Genomic DNA, 16,741 nt, shown 5'->3' on the forward strand with positions numbered 1-16,741 from the left:
TGCTGCCTGTATATTTATCTTAGTTGGGCCCCTTTGTTTGGGTGCTAGTCTCCTATACTAGCATCCTCTGGACCATCCTGAAAATCCATCAGGAGAAAGCTGAAGAAAAGCCTTCTCCACCTACTCTTCTCACCTCTGTGTGATTAGGCTTGTCACTGTGATGGTGGTTTATATGGTTCCAGACTCTAGTCAGAGAAAGGAACAGGAGAAAATGCTCTTCCTGTTTCATAGTCTCTTCAATCCAATGCTGAATCCCTTCATCTACAGCCTCAAGAATGTTCAGGTGAAGAATGCCTTGTATAGAGCATTGCAAATAGGGTCTATGTGGGGGAAGGATGGAACTTATAGCTAGGTCAAGTCTTTTCCCTTTGAGATGTTTGAGAATGACAAGGTTTTCCTTAAAGCTTCCACCTTTTTATTATCCAGAGCAGCAAAGTATTTTCAGGTAATAATATTTCACTTTGTCATGCCTTTTCAATCATTAAAAGAAAGCCTAGCAATATAAAAAAATTTTTAAAGATTTTATTTATTCATGAGAGACAGAGAGGCAGAGACACAAGCAGAGGGAGAAGCAGGCTCCATGCAGGGAGCCTCCATGTGGGACTCGATCCCAGGATGCTGGGATTATGCCCTGGGCCAAAGGCGGACACTCAACTGCTGAGCCACCCAGACATCCCCCTAGCAATATAAATTAATAAATATATAGCGGAATAGTGTAACATGCTAGACTTCACTTCTCAATGGATAAACTACATAAATAATCGTGTGGCGGGGGGGATGGTCCCTGGGTAGCTCAGTTGAATGTCCAAATCTTGATTTTGGCTCAAGTCATGATCTCGGGGTCATGGGATCAAGTTTTGAGCTCTATGCTCAGTGTGGAGTCTGCTGGAGATATTCCCTGTGCTCTGTGCTCAGCAGGGAGTTGGCTGGAAATATCCCCTTTCCCTCCCCCCATGCTCGCTCGCTCTCTCTCTCTCTCTAAAATAAATCTTTAAAAAGAATAATAATCATGCAGGGACTGTGACTTCCAGGTAATGTCATGCAAAGTGACAATACATCTAAGATTTATTTATTATTCCTAAATGAGTATCCTTTCTTATGAAATCAAATCATTAAGACCTCTTTTCTTCAATAACCTTTAACTATATTTTTAGTTAAAATTTTAAGTGCAGAAAAGATTTTATAGTTTTGCATTAAAAATAGTATATTGTCTTGTAAAAAGTAACTGGTATCAGACTTACTGTCCTGCTGTAAATGATATCAACAACCCATAGTAAGCAACATTTGACAGTCATTGAAACAATGAAGAAGATGCACATGAGGGAAGTACCACATTTACCCTTAGCTGCCCCAGGGAGGTGTTTCTCTGGTATTTGTGCAGGAATATGGAACCCAAGCAGGAATCAGAGAAAGTAGTGATCAGAGTTCAAGTCTGCTAGATGAGTTAGGAACTGGGGAGGTCAGTGTACCACAGGAGGAAGAGCAATAAAGAGAAAATCCTAGAAACATAAATGAAAGTGCCATTTGAGTTCTTAGTTTTCCTTAGTTATGTGAAAATGGATTAAGGAAATGGATTAAGAAAAGAGAACTCTAGTAGAAAAAAGCTGCCAGGAGACTGAATTTAGAGCAGAGAATTTGGAACTAACAAATGCAGGGGAAGATACTGGAGTTCAGAGCCAGCCAGAATGGGGAGATATACTGGGGGGTGGGGGGAGGACTTAGGAACTCAGCTGAGACTCCAGAAATCCCACATCTTGGGTGAATTGCCATATCCTAAAAGTATATGTTATATCCTAGCAGTAAAGAAGGAAAATGAAATACACTCACCGTCACACAGCTTGAAACCTAGGCTTAAGAGGAGTAAGAGATCTTCAAGTAATTTAACTGTGCTCCAGGAAAAAAAACAAAAACAAAACTTTTGAGAGTTTCTTATAACTTATAATTTCAACATAAAATTTTTAAAATTCCTAAATGTAAATAAAAGGCACGAAAAATTAATGAGATAAATCAGTTATTAGGAACAAAGTCACAGGTCATCCAGATAATTGGAATTGATAAGGACATTAAAATATCTCTAATCAATATAAAGAAAAAACTGAATGACAAAACAGAATACTTCAACAGAAAATAAGAATGTTAAAAACATTCATAATCTTCTCCAAAAACAAAACAAAAAACCCCTTACATATATAACTCATTAGATATATTTGACAGAAGATGGGATACAACTGAACCCGGGATTGGTTAACTCAAATACAGTTCACTATATGTTACCAAACTAAAGCAGAGGGAGAAAAAAGAACGGAAAGAATGTGAGAGCAAAGTAGAGTTGTGGTAGATACTCCAAAAGTCCAATAAACTTTAATTTCCTAGTTCTTGAAGAAAAGAGAAAAAAATGGAATGGATGGATTATTTTGAAGAAATAATGACAAGAACTCAAAAAGTCTGATAAGCAATACCAATATACAGATTGAAGAAGCTCAAAAGAACTCAAGCAGGATAAATATAAGAAAACTTCACTGAAAATATGGTCAATGATATGATACATTGTATGGTGACAGATGGTGGCTACACTTGTGGTGAACACAGCATAATGTGTAGAGAAGCCAAATCATTATGTTGTATACCTGAAACTAACATTGTATGTCAATTACACTCAAATTAAGAAAAGATAAATTTTAACCAAAAAAAAAAAAAAAAAAAAGAAAAATCAAAACCTCGTTGGAAATGTACTGAAAATGAAAAATAAAAAATTAACCTTACAAATGATCAGGGGAAAAATGCATTACTTTCAAAGGAACAGTAAGATTTTAGCTGATTTCTTCCAAACATCATGGAAGCCAAAACACACTGGAACACTATATTAGTGAAATTAAAAACTATCAGCATAGATTTCAATACACAACAAAGCTGTTCCTTTAAAAGTGTTATCACTCAATAGAAATTAAGAAAGGATATTGGGAATATCAGGAAGAAAAATAACAATAAACAGAACTAGGAGTAAATTCCATGGGCTTTTCTTATCCTCATAAGTTTCCTAAATTATGTTTGATGGCTTAAGCAAAATTATAGCATTATTTGGTGCTATTCTAAACTTTAGAGAAAATATTGAAGACTGTTAGACTATATATAAATTGGAGAGAGTAAAGACATAAAGGAGATAAAGTTTCAATACTGTACTCAAACTGGTAAAAAAAAAAATGGCATCAACTGGAATGTGATGATGTATGATACCTAGAGCAACCATTAAGCTATTAAAAAAAAAAAAAAACAATACAAAGGAATGCACAAAAGCCCTATTGGTAAATCAAAATGAATCTTAAAAAAAAAAAAAAAGTAACCCAAAGAAGTCAAAAATATTTATAAAGAAAGAGTTGAAACAGAAAATAAAAAAAAAAAAAAAAAAAAAAATAGAGGCACCTGGATGGCTCAGTCAGTTAAGTGTTGCCTTCTACTAAAGTCCTGATCCCAGGGTCCTGGGATTGAGTCCATTATCGGGCTCCCTGCTCAGCAGGGAGTCTGCTTCTCTCTCTACCCCTTCCCTAGTTCATGCTCTCTCCTCTCTTGCTCACTCTCAAAATCTTAAAAAAAAAAAAAAAAATTAAAAATATCAGACTTTTATTGTACCAATAATTAGATTAAATATGTGCATATTATAATAAACATGCATTAGAAAAGAGGAAAAGTCTCAAAACTACAATGATATATCACCTCACACCTGTCAAAATGGCTAAAATCAAAAATAAGAATCAAGTGTTGGCAAGGATGGGGGAAAAGAAAACCTTCATGCACTATTAGTGGGAATGCAAATTGGTGTAGCCACTGTGGAAAACAGTATGGAGCTTCCTCAAAAAATTAAAAACAGAACTACCCTACAATCTAGAAGTCACATTACTGGGAATGTACTCAAAAAATACAAAAAAAAAAAAAAGCTAATTCAAAGGTATACATTTGTGCCTTTATTTATTGCAGCATTATTTATAATAGCCAAACTATGGAAGCAGCCCAAATGTCCATTGATAGATGAGTGGATAAAGATGTTTTTTGTGTGTATATATATATGTATACATATATATATACACACAATGGAATATTCACACACATATAGGTATACATACACACACACACACACAATGGAATATTCAACCATAAAAATGAAACTTTGCCAGTTGCAATTACATGGATGGAGCTAGAGAGTATAAAATCTGAGAGACAGATACCATATGATTTCACTCCTATGTGGAATTTAAGAAACAAATGAGCAAAGAGAGAGACAAACCAAGAAACAGAATTCTTACCTATAGAGAACAAACTCATGGTTCTCAGAGAGGAGGTGAGTGAGGTATGGGTGATGGTGATTAAGGAGCGCACTGGTGATGAGCACTGGGTAATGTATGGAATTGCTGAATCATTATATTGTACACTTGAAGGTAATACAATACTGTATGTTAACTATATTGGAATTAAAATATATAAATGAATAAATACCTAAATATGTAAATACATAAGTATATAAATGAGAGTCTCAGATGAATAATAGATATCCCTACCTCAAGATCCTAGAAAAAGAAAGGCAAAATAAATTTAAAGGAGGGGAGGAGAGGGAAGGGAATTAATGAATATAAGAACAGAAAACGCTGAAATTTAAAATGGAAAATCAAGATAAACACTAGAGTTGTTTTTTTAAAGATCAATAAAATTTAGAAACCCCCAAGAGTACTTGTAAAGACACGACTTAAAAATATAAGAATGAAAGGGGGGATATCACTGCAGACATCAAAGGATGGTAAAGGAAATTACAAGTAACTCAGATTAAATGAACCACTTCTCAAAAATCACAAACTACCACAACTCACTTAATATGAAGAATTCATTCACATGATCCTGTAACTACTAAGGAAATTTAATTCATTGTTTTAAAACTACCAAAACATAAATCTCAGGAAAATGACTTAAACACACACACAGCCTGTACACAAAGAAGATTTTTTAGTAATAGCTCAAAACAGAAACAATCTAGATGGCACTAGCAGGTAAATGGTTATACAGTGGCACATCCACACCATAAAGTACTTCTCAGCAATAAAAGGAGCTACTATTGATAGATGCAACAACCTGTGTGAATCTCCGGAGTTAAAAAAAAAAAAAATCACATAAGATTATATACCATATGGGCATGGCTAGAAAAAGGCAACATGGGAGATTCTTGTAGTGATGAAAATGTTACCCACCTGGACTGTACCAGTGTCCATACACTGTGAGTTTTGAAAGATGCTAGCAAAGGGGGAAACCGTAAAGAGTACACAGTATTATAATAATAACCCTTGTATTATTTCTTAACATCTGTATCTGAACCTACGATTATATCAAAATAAAAGTTCAACTAAAAATGGAAAATTTTAAACCCTAAAAACATAATTATTACACAAATTTACAAGAAAATTTAAGGAAAGTATCAAAATAACTTTGGACAGAACAAAATTGGAAGCTACACTTTGGATTACAGGGCTTAATATATACTGTTGTGTTAACTATTAGTTTAAGGATAATCAATAGAAAACAGAATACAATAATAGATACATATGTATTTCATCAATATTTTTGACAAAATTACCAATGTAGTTTGAAGTCATCTTTGCAGTTGGACATCTTTACAAAAACAAAAAACAAAAAACTAAAAACCTTCACTCCTATTTCATACCATCCACGAAGATAATTTGAGTGCACCTTAGATCTAAACATGAAAGCAAATGATTACTCTTCTAGGAGAAAAATTAGAGTATGATCTTTTGGTAGGTTGTTTTCTAAAGCAGGAAGCTAAGAGCACTAATCATAAAAAGAAATGAAGCTGGATGCCATTAAACTAATAATTTGTTTATCAAAAGACTCCGTAGGGAAGCGTAGAGGTAAACCACAATCTGGGTGAAAATAGCTTTCTTACACCTGTTTAACAAAGCACTTAGATCCAGACTCTGTAAAGAATGTCTACAAATTCAATGACCGGGAAAAACTCCATTGAAAACTGGGCAAAAGATTTGAACAGGTACTCCATACAAAAGGTTATTCAAAAGATCGATAAACATATGTATTCAGTACAATTAATCATCAATAAACACAAATATCACAATAGCTAATATTATAAAATTAATACCAAGTGGTGGAAAACTAAAATTATAAAACCATACTGAAAAACTGTTTGGCAATATCTACTAAAATTAAACATGTGCCTGTCCTAGGATTTGTCCAATTCTATCCTTGGTATACCCACTGAAAACACATATGAGAGCTGCCTGGGTGACTCAGTCCATTAAGTATTTGCCTTCGGCTCAGGTCATGATCCCAGGGTAGTGGGTTCAAGCCCTAGATTGGGCTCCCTGCTCAGCAAGGAGTCTGCTGCTCCCTCTCCTTCTGCCTTCAACCCCCGCCCCAGCTCACACTCTCCCTTTCTCTGTCTCTCTCAGATAAAATATTTAAAAAAGAATATTCATAGAATGTTCTAGTTTCAATAGACGAAAACTAGAAATAACCCAAATTTCCATAACAGAATAGTGAACTATATTGAATATTATGCAGCATAAAAAAATGATACAACAGCATAGATAAATCTCAAAGACATTATATTGGGTTGAAGAAGCCAGACATAAAAACATACATGCATACTGTGTAATTTATTTATATGAGCCTCAAAAAAGAAGCAAAGCTAATCTTTGTTGTAACAGAAGTCAGAATTCCTTCCTCAGAGTGAGGAAGTGATTTTGGGCGCTGGTGGTGTGGTGAGGGGAAAAGAAAAGGGAATTTTCTCTTGTGTTGAGGATGTTCTATACCTTGATCTGGATGGGGCTTACCCAGGTGTGTTAATATATACAAACCATTGGATCTATACACTTTGTAGCTCTTTATAACACTTGGGCCATTTCATCAGCAGACCACATGGACTTGAAGGGGTCTTTGGTGAATCGTAGCACACGCAACAGGGACTCTGTGTCAGGGTCTTTCCCTCTATTCCAGAAGATATTACACATTTCAAAACACAACTCTTCATGTACTATTGAGCCTTAGCAGTGACTACTCGTAGAGTGTCAAGTAACTGTAAGTGCAGGGTTGCCTATGTTGAGCTGAGATGTTATACGACACACCGAATCATAACAGTGAGTGACCACAGCAGCCATGCCTCACACCAAGATGCAGTGTAACTCAGGACGAGCAAGCACAGAAGACAAAAGTAAGCAGAATGGCCCAGATCCTCACATCCTGGTATCAACTCTATCCCAGCTATCATGGTTCTTCCCTCTCTGCTGTGTATCTGCCACGCAGGTGGTCATCGATAAGGGTAAGTCTCTCATTGCCTGGAGGTGGCAATTCACCTTGCCATTTACACTGTGGAGACAGAAATTGCCTGAAGTGAGAATTTGCACCGACTCCTGAAAATTAGCAAATAGTTTGACTTGTTGGTCACAGATCTGGAAGGAACACGGTTGAAATATTGTGAGAATCTGTATATCCCACGTTAATGCCAGACAAGCAAGTGAGTCTGTATACCATAAATGCAGAATGGCTTGGAGTGTTGGACCTCAAAGGCAAGGCCAAGTGGGATGCCCAGAATGAGCTGAAAGGAACTTCCAAGGAAGATGCCGTGAAAAAGTACATCTATGAAGAAGATGATCTAAAGAAAAAAATACAAGGGACTGGATTTGGCCACTAGACACACATGTCCTCTAAATTGGTAGAATGTCTTGCTTTTCTAACACTGGATGAAGCCAAATGATGAAAATAACTGGTTAACCCAGTTCCTCAAGACTGTCTAGGATATAATTCTAACAGATTACGGCCTGAAACAGCTTCTGACTAGCTTTATCTGTAGATAAATTAAAAGTACATTTGCAACTTTATTTGATGATGGCTTTTTTTTTTTAATCAGGTACAAGATGATTCAGTTGGAATGTCAGCCTTTGTTCTTGGCCACCCCAGAACAAAGGGATAAGCACCCAAATGCAGTAGCCATAGCAACAGAGATGGGGGCTTTGCATGAATCTAACAGCATAGGCTGCCCCTCACCAAGATTGCTCTCTACTCCACTGCTCTGCTCAGCTGAATATATGTTCTGTCCGCAGCAGAGACCCATGCTGGGCTCTCAATATAGTCCCTTCTTCTTAAGGAGACCAGTAAATCAGTCATTGGCTTTCCAATTCCCTCTACCTCATGTGGAACCATGATTCATCATGATTATGGATAAAATGCATTACAACGGCTAATTTCCCTTTCTTGTCTGCAGTACCTTGGTCAGTACCCCGATGGGAGGGCTTTGGAATATCTGATTTCTTTCTTTTTTTTTTTTTAAGATTTTATTTATTTATTCATGAGAGACACACACAGAGAGAGAGAGAGAGAGAGAGAGAGAGGCAGAGACACAGGCAGAGGGAGAAGCAGGCTCCATGCAGGGAGCCTGATGTGGGACTCGATCCCAGGTCTCCAGGATCAGGCCTTGGGCTGAAGGCAGCACTAAACCGCTGTGCCACCTGGGCTGCCCGGAATATCTGATTTCTGATACGCTTTCCAACACAACATCATCTTAGTCCATTAGACCCTCTTCACAGCTAAGGAGGTAAAAATGGGCAAATGACCAAGGGATCGTTCCTCCCAGCTTATATTGTGTTACTCAGAAATTATAGACATGATAGAAATTGTGACCTGACACACAGCAAGTACACTGGATTGTTGATAGCATCCTGCAGAATATGCTGTGATAGTATATGCCTACTCTCTTAGGTAGATTAAATATATTTCGCCTCATCCATATGGGTTGAGAGGATGGGAGTTGGCCGTCTGCTTTCCAGTGTTAGAAAAGCAAGACATTCTACCAATTTAGAGGACATGTGTGCCTAGTGGCTAATCCAGTTCCTTGTATTTTTTCTTTAGATCATCTTCTTCATAGATGTGCTTTTTCATGGCATCTTCCTTGGAAGTTCCTTTCAGCTCATTCTGGGCATCCCACTTGGCCTTGCCTTTGAGGTCCAACACTCCAAGCCATTCTACATTTATGGTATATAGACTCACTTGCTTGTCCCCATGAGGACAGGATCAGAATTATCAAAAGGGAAATTTTCAAAAGTAAACTTGGTCAGCCCTTCTGCCCAGCTGTTCTTCCAGCCGGGTCGATAAACACCAGGGCATGTCCAATGTGAATTCCCAGCACAGATGCCCACACATCTGTAGATCTATGCTCAAGGATGTAGGATCTGAGTCACTATCTAAAATGATATAATGAGGGATCCCTGGGTGGCGCAGCGGTTTGGCGCCTGCCTTTGGCCCAGGGCGTGATCCTGGAGACCCGGGATCGAAACCCACGTCGGGCTCCCGGTGCATGGAGCCTGCTTCTCCCTCTGCCTGTGTCTCTGCCTCTCTCTCTCTCACTGTGTGCCTATCATAAATAAATAAAAATTAAAAAAAAAAATAAAATAAAATAAAATGATATAATGATTAAGATCTTTGAATTTAAGTTCATTTTCCAAACACCTTCAGGATGGTTGGAAAACTAGACAACACTAAAAGAAAAGGGTGTAGGAATTAATGTCAAGGTTTGTTCTTCTATTTCACTGTCAAAAAATAACCACGCATGGATCTTTGAATCTCCCAAGTGCCTCCTGAATGTTTAGGATCTGGAACAACATAATTCGTGAAACTGTAACAAATCCTGGTATTTTGGGAGCTATAATATTCACATGGTGACAGAGAATGAATGAATTTATATGTGTGTATTATTTCAATCAGGAAGGGACTGCTTGTTTTTGACTTCTAAAGATCTCGCTCTCTCTCTAGCCTCCTAAAAGACACAAATAGGAACTACCAGTCCTCTCACCTCTCAGGAGAATAACAGTGGTGGGGTTCTTCATGACTCTGTAGGGAGCATGCTGATACAAGGGAGACCTACTGTCTCGTCCCCTATACACAGCTCTCCTGGCAATTGGGAAGGTATTTTGTGGAGATGATAAATTAATAAAGACTTCTCTTAAAGGCAACTTGAGGAGCAAAGATCCTTCCTTGGCAGTTCTCAGACGAGCAACAAGGCTTCTAGCACCATCAGTAAATTCATCCACGCTAGATATGTTTGCCTTTTCTGCGTGAAGATTTATTGGGGTCTTTATACAACAATCATCTCTAGACACACAGGTTTCCTATTTGCTTTTGTGAGTCCTGGTCAAATATATTTTGACATCATGTTTGTTTCCTGTTAGGTTTTACAATTTAATATTATGTAAGGTACGTTGTTATTAATACATAAAGTTTATTCATTGATAGGTTAATAGAATATTCTGAGTAAAATGTTATTAACCTATCAATATATTAATACAACCAATGTATTAATGGCTATTTTTGACTGGTAGCTATTTTTAAGGTAAAGAGCTAAGTATGTGCAGGGGACTCTCTGGTAAATACTTAATATTAAACAGTAAAACATCACTCCTTTATTAAAAAACTAGATTCAAAGTGTCATTCATAGAGGGAAGTCAAATATATAAATAAATACGTAAGGAAGACTCTCCAGAGTTATTGAATAAGTGTACGAATGCTTATCTATTTATTACGTGCAATAGTATGAGGACAGAGTGCCAGCAATGACTATGAGCTTGGAGTTCCTATCATGATAGTTCCCCCCCTCTCCCCCCGGCAGAGCGGTGGTAGGTATATTATAGGAAATCAGCAAATATTCTAAATTATTTTTAACATCCTGTGCATGACACTTATTATTGGAGTGGTAATAAGAGGGTTTTAGTGCAAATGGGATCATTTTTAAGCAGGCTTATTATTTTGTAGCCATTTAAGTTAAGGATTTATTGCTCATCCTTGCTGTCTCCAAGATGATCTTACATGAAGGATGGGAATAAATTTTAAGTGAAAAGGGCAATATCATGGTTGTACTTACATTTTAATTGTGGAATCATAAAGTAAGAAAGATGATTTAGTTCAATCTCAAGGATTTCAGAGACTCCTTCTGCATTATCCTTCACGGTAGCTACTGTCACCTGCAGAGGTGGGTATTTCTGGAGTATTTATCAATATTGAGTCAAAATAAAAGTTACTGATTCTGGGGTTTTTTTTTTGTTTAAATAAATGATAGTATAAATCTATTCAGTCGTTCATGTAAATGCTCATCTAAATATTGTGGAAACCTAATAAGGTGATATTTTAGGCTAAAGATAAGTCTTTATACTTGATCAAGAGGCGATTTCATGAGATATTAGTTGTGGAGGTGACAGTACATGCAAGATTGGAAACTGTGTTTAAACAAGCAGATGAGAGGTTAATGGCTAATGGTGAATATGGTCAATGGTATATCTAACCTTAGCATATTCTATCGTTAATGATTCCTTCCAACTCAAGATTACACTTGTTGTATTTTAAGGACTTGGGCACTTGGGTGTATCAGTTAGGAGTCATTATATTTGAAAAAAAAAAACAATAATTCTGACTAATATAAGCAAAGAAAGGCAGAATTTATTTGAAGAACATAGAGTAGCTCACTGAATGAAACAAAAGCCATGTATTTGATTAACATGTGACAAAATTTTAACTTTGAACATTTAGCCTCTGCCAAAAACATTAACAACAACAAAGGAAATATGTATGTGTGTATATCTATTTTTAAATTTACTTCAGGGCTATTGAAGTCTTTATACATTCATTAAAATACACAAAAATTTAGTGAAAGTATTTCTGAAAACTGTCCTATAAAAAGGTTTCAAATAAGTTAACATGAATTTATTTTTAAAGATTTTTTAAAAATCACAAACATTAACTCAGTTTATTCTGTCCTAGGAAAATGGGAGACAATATGACATATATCACAGAGTTCACCCTACTGGGATTTCCTCTTGGCCCAAGGATTCAGATGGTTCTCTTTGGGCTCTTCACCCTGTTCTATGCCTTCACCCTGCTGGGGAATGGGCTCATCCTGGGGCTCATCTCACTGGACCCCAGACTGCACACCCCCATGTACTTCTTCCTCTCCCACCTGGCCATCGTCGACATAGCCTATGCCTGCAACACGGTGCCCCAGATGCTGGTGAACCTCCTGAGGCCAGACAAGCCCATCTCCTTTGCTGGCTGCCTGACGCAGACCTTTCTCTTTCTGACCTTTGCTGTCACAGAATGTCTTCTCCTGGTGGTGATGTCCTATGACCGGTATGTGGCCATTTGCCACCCCCTCCGCTATTCTGTGATCATGAGCTGGAGAGTCTGCATCACCCTGGTGCTGACTTCTTGGACCATTGGAGTCCTTCTGTCTTTGGTTCATCTCATGTTACTTCTCCCCTTACCCTTCTGTAGATTCCAGAAAATCAATCACTTTTTCTGTGAAATCATGGCTGTTCTCAAACTTGTCTGTGCAGATACCCACATCAATGAGATTATGGTATTGGCTGGAGCAATTTCTGTGCTAGTGGGACCCTTCTCCTCAATTGTAATCTCCTATATGTGCATTTTCTGTGCCATCCTTAGAATCCAGTCTGGAGAAGGTCAAAGAAAAGCCTTCTCCACCTGCTCATCTCATCTCTGTGTGGTTGGACTCTTTTACGGCACAGCCATCATAATGTATGTTGGGCCCAGATATGGGAACCCCAAGGAGCAGAAGAAATACCTGCTCCTGTTTCACAGCCTTTTCAACCCCATGCTCAACCCCCTTATCTATAGTCTTAGGAACTTAGAAGTGAAAAATGCCTTGAAGAGAGTGCTGGGAATACAGAGAGCTTTATGAAAAGATTTATGGCATCAGGATTGATAGTGACCTAGGAAGATATTATCTCAAGAGGTTCCAACCCCAACTTAGCATGAGAATTATCTGAGCCAACATAAAAATAAGATGAAAACAGAGATGGAGGCAAACCATAAGAGACTCTTAACACTAGGAGACAAACAGATGGTTGCTGGAGGGGAGGTGGGGGATGGTGAACTGGGTGATGGGCAGTAAGGAGGGCAATTGATGTAATGAGCACTGGGTGTTATATGCAACTGATGAATCACTAAATTATACCCCTGAAACTAATAATATACTATATGTTAACTAAATTGAATTTAAATAAAAAAAAATTTTAGGGATCCCTGGGTGGCGCAGTGGTTTGGTGCCTGCCTTTGGCCCAGGGCGCGATCCTGGAGACCCAGGATTGAATCCCACGTCGGGCTCCCAGTGCATGGAGCCTGCTTCTCCCTCTGCCTGTGTCTCTGCCTCTCTCTCTGTGACTATCATAAATAAATAAAAATTTAAAAAAAATTTAAAAATAGAACCATCTTCTGCACCACCACTTAGACCACTAATTCAGTAGATGTGGAATGTATCCCAGAGATCTGTATCTTCAAATATTACCAATAGCAAATTGTGATGTAGCTGGTCCATGAACCATGATTTGGAAGCTGAAGATCTAGAACAATACCCTTTATAATCTCTTCATCAAGCAGTGGTCTAGCCTCATGCCTCTCCAAATGTTTTTCTCAAAACACTAGCTCCTCAAGAAGGCTTTAAAAATAAATTATATGGTCAAGTAAGTTTGAACATTATTGCATATTAGATGCCTTACTTTAGAGCTCACAATTCATATTAGCATAGTGAAAATTGTAAAAATATCTGTAGTAAAGATTTTTATTCCAATTTTTAACTAATGTTTTCCAAATTAATTTGATCACATGAGAATTCTTTCATAACACTATCAGTTTCTTGGAACAGGAAATCTTTATCTTGATGGACTCATTGTAAGTACTTCCTATAACACCTTCTAGAGCAAAATTATTATTTTTTTTTTCCTGCAAGGGGAGCCTCTAAAGAGGATGTAGGTCTAAATACATATCCTGATTCAGCCTGTGAGAATGTGTGCTCTCTTTGGGTAAAGAAAGTGAGGGTCACTGTCTCTCCAGGATCACATTATTTCCAGGTCATCTGGAGATAATGAATCCAACCCTCCGCTTCATCTTGGGTCAGCATTCCTAGATATATTTCATGGATGACTTTATTCAATTTCACAATCTTCTAAATCTGAGATTTTTAGAAAAGTATACATTTCCCTATTTACCCACTACACTCATTTTTTTTTTTTCTCTCCTTGGTTTTAAAGATAAAACCAAGTTTCTCACAGAAATCTGGGAGGCTTTGCAAAAGCCACCACCTACATAGTATATAAGCTTTAAAAAGATTTCTCCATTGTTGTGTTTAGAAAATAGAGGTATGGGAGAAGTTCTATAAGAGAATGTTTACAGGGAAGGTACACAGTGAATGATGCATAAAAAAGAAATGAATAAAGGATAGAATGCCCAAGGGGCTGGTTGATCCTTTGAAGGTTAAAAAGGAAACAATAAAGAAAGTGCGTGATTTATCATATATTGGTTATTTCTAAAATGAGCAGATCCCAAATGATAGCTTCATACCCAAGAAGTTCCTGGTACTTTATATGGAATGCCATGTGCACTACTGTAATCTCAAAAGAAAAAGGGTTAGGTGAGTTTTTTGTGCAGTTGCAAAGTTGAAAGCAAAAAACTCAAAACACTCTACATTCTTTGGTGGCTAAATACACAGACGAAATTTTGATAATTTTATTACTTTTACAATGTATAATTTTTTAAAAGATTTTGTTAGGAGGGAGAGAAGAGCAGAAGGGAAGGGCAGAGAGAGAGAAAAGCAGGCTCCCCTCTGAGCAGGGAGCCTGACTTGGGTTTTGATCCCAGGACCCCAGGGATCATGACCTGAGCCAGAAGTAGATGCTTAACCAACTAAGCCATGCAGGTGCCCTCCATTGTACAATTTTATCACTCAGTTCTTTTTCTACTGCTAGAGGAAAATGACACTTTTTACAGGGCCTACAGTAAATTCATACCTTTTACAAATTGTAATTTTAAATTTTATTTGGGGTTATAGTTAAGGCTCAAGTACTTGAAAAGCCATTAAACTTGAAGATAAGGCTTTTAAGCAGTTATAGGAGCGTTTTGATTATAAACACTGAAGTAAATTGAAGAAATAAGTTCTATCCAGGTTTAGTGGAGTTAAATACTCCTAAACAATTAGGACTATGGGGGATTAAGAGAAACTACTTAATTGCATCAAAGTATTTTTATGTTACTGAACAAATATTTCAATGAGGAGATCAATGTTCTTGTTTATGAGGTTAATGTTTAGTCCTTAATAGATTTAGTCCTTAATAACCATACTAACTCCTCTTGGTTAACCATTTCTATGGCAATCCTGATGATCAGACTAGAGAGTCATAATTTTAGCATCAGTGTTTATCTTGTGTGGGGTTTCTTCATAGGGAGATTATGGGCACAAAGGAACACATGGACAATCCTCAGTGATTCAGTGGATTCCAGAAAAAGTCAAATCAACTTCTCTTGAAAAAAAACCTTAGGGGCTTAAGGCCTGGTCATCAGTTTGGTAGGTCCATAAACTAGTTTTCTATTAATTAACCTGGAATTGGTCAAAATGGTCGAAACTTAATAACCCTCACAAAACTCACAAGATAATAATGGTTAACCTAGATGACAATATCAACTTTTATAATGAAGGATTTTTTTCCCCCAGGGAAAGGAGTGCCTGTACTCATTATTCAAGATAGCCCAATTTTCTTTTCCAAACTCTGAAGAATGAATTAAAAAAAAAAAGGCTCAAAGAAACTAGAATCAGAGCAAATGGAATTGAATAATATTGAAGGTATTTCTTCCAAACTGCAGAAAAATTTCCCCCAGTGGGTTACAATTCTTATAATGAACCTAGATGTCTACAACTGAAGTTTCTATACTTTGGATATAAAAAACATAATAAGGATAAACTCTAATAAATTCTCTTTATTTTTCCAGTTTTCAAGATTCCAAATAAAACATTGATAATAACATTTGTTATTTTCCATCAATTATCTGTTATGATTTCCTGAAGATATGTTCATCCTTGACTCAGATACTTCATCAATGAAAAGCCAACATTTTGCAAACCGATTATTGAAGCAATTTATTTTGGGAAGTATTTAAATGATCAGTGTATTGATTTATATTCTACTTCCAAATGGATATTATGTACAAATTCTGGTGGATCTTGCTATAACCACAAGTTATAAATGCAGGCTGAAATCAGTGTTTATAGAAAATGCCCAATGCTGGCAGATAATATAAATATTTGTGAGTATATTTATTGCATTTAAGGGTTAACTATGTTATATGTTATTTTCCTTTCTAAACATTTATCTTTCATATATGTTTACGTTTTATTCTGAAATTTTTTTGAATTTTTTTTTTTTTTTTAAGTAAGCTCTATATCCAACATTGGGCTTGAACTCATGACCCGAAATTGAAGCTCACATGCTCTATAGACTGAGCCAGCCAGGTCCCCCTACTCTGATCACTTTTAGAAGTTGTCCACAAGTTAAAGCAATGCTACCTAGATATGCAATGGAAAACATGAAATTTTGAGATGATGCATTTCCCAAAGTTAAGATTTGTCTGGTACCGAAAATATTTGTATTTCATTTTCTTATTGTCTTCAGAGTTTCTACTTTTTATGACTGATGGTCATATATTGATAAACTAGAGAACTATATCTTATTGTTTTCAAGATTTCAGTTTGCTACTATTTCTTTTGTATTAAGGTCCTAAATTTCCACACTTTCTGCAAGTCACCTGAAAAACACACACACAAAAGGTCCCAATATTTATGGATTGCCTAGTGTGCACTGGGCTTTTCACACAAGATCAGGAGGCATTTTTGGTGTCTCTG

At 36.8% G+C, this 16,741-nt stretch overlaps 1 protein-coding gene and 1 pseudogene across 1 annotated transcript; both read left to right on the forward strand.

The window, feature by feature from the left end:
- The first annotated feature begins 211 nt into the window (after window positions 1–211).
- Window positions 212–7,702, forward strand: LOC140604534 (acyl-CoA-binding protein pseudogene; annotated as a pseudogene).
- A 317-nt stretch (window positions 7,703–8,019) lies between these two features.
- OR2A7 (olfactory receptor family 2 subfamily A member 7) lies at window positions 8,020–12,896 on the forward strand. Its single transcript, XM_072775733.1, has 3 exons — window positions 8,020–8,279; window positions 8,917–9,040; window positions 11,815–12,896. The coding sequence occupies exon 3, from the start codon at window positions 11,819–11,821 to the stop codon at window positions 12,749–12,751; it is 933 nt and encodes a 310-aa protein (XP_072631834.1). The 5' UTR covers window positions 8,020–8,279; window positions 8,917–9,040; window positions 11,815–11,818; the 3' UTR covers window positions 12,752–12,896.
- Window positions 12,897–16,741: the final 3,845 nt, after the last annotated feature.

Source organism: Canis lupus, chromosome 15, assembly GCF_048164855.1.
Source record: "Canis lupus baileyi chromosome 15, mCanLup2.hap1, whole genome shotgun sequence".
Lineage (NCBI taxonomy): Eukaryota > Metazoa > Chordata > Mammalia > Carnivora > Canidae > Canis > Canis lupus.

Coding starts and splice junctions, on each gene's coding strand:
- OR2A7 (XM_072775733.1), top strand. CDS start 11,819: ATGGGAGACAATATGACATATATCACAGAGTTCACCCTACTGGGATTT.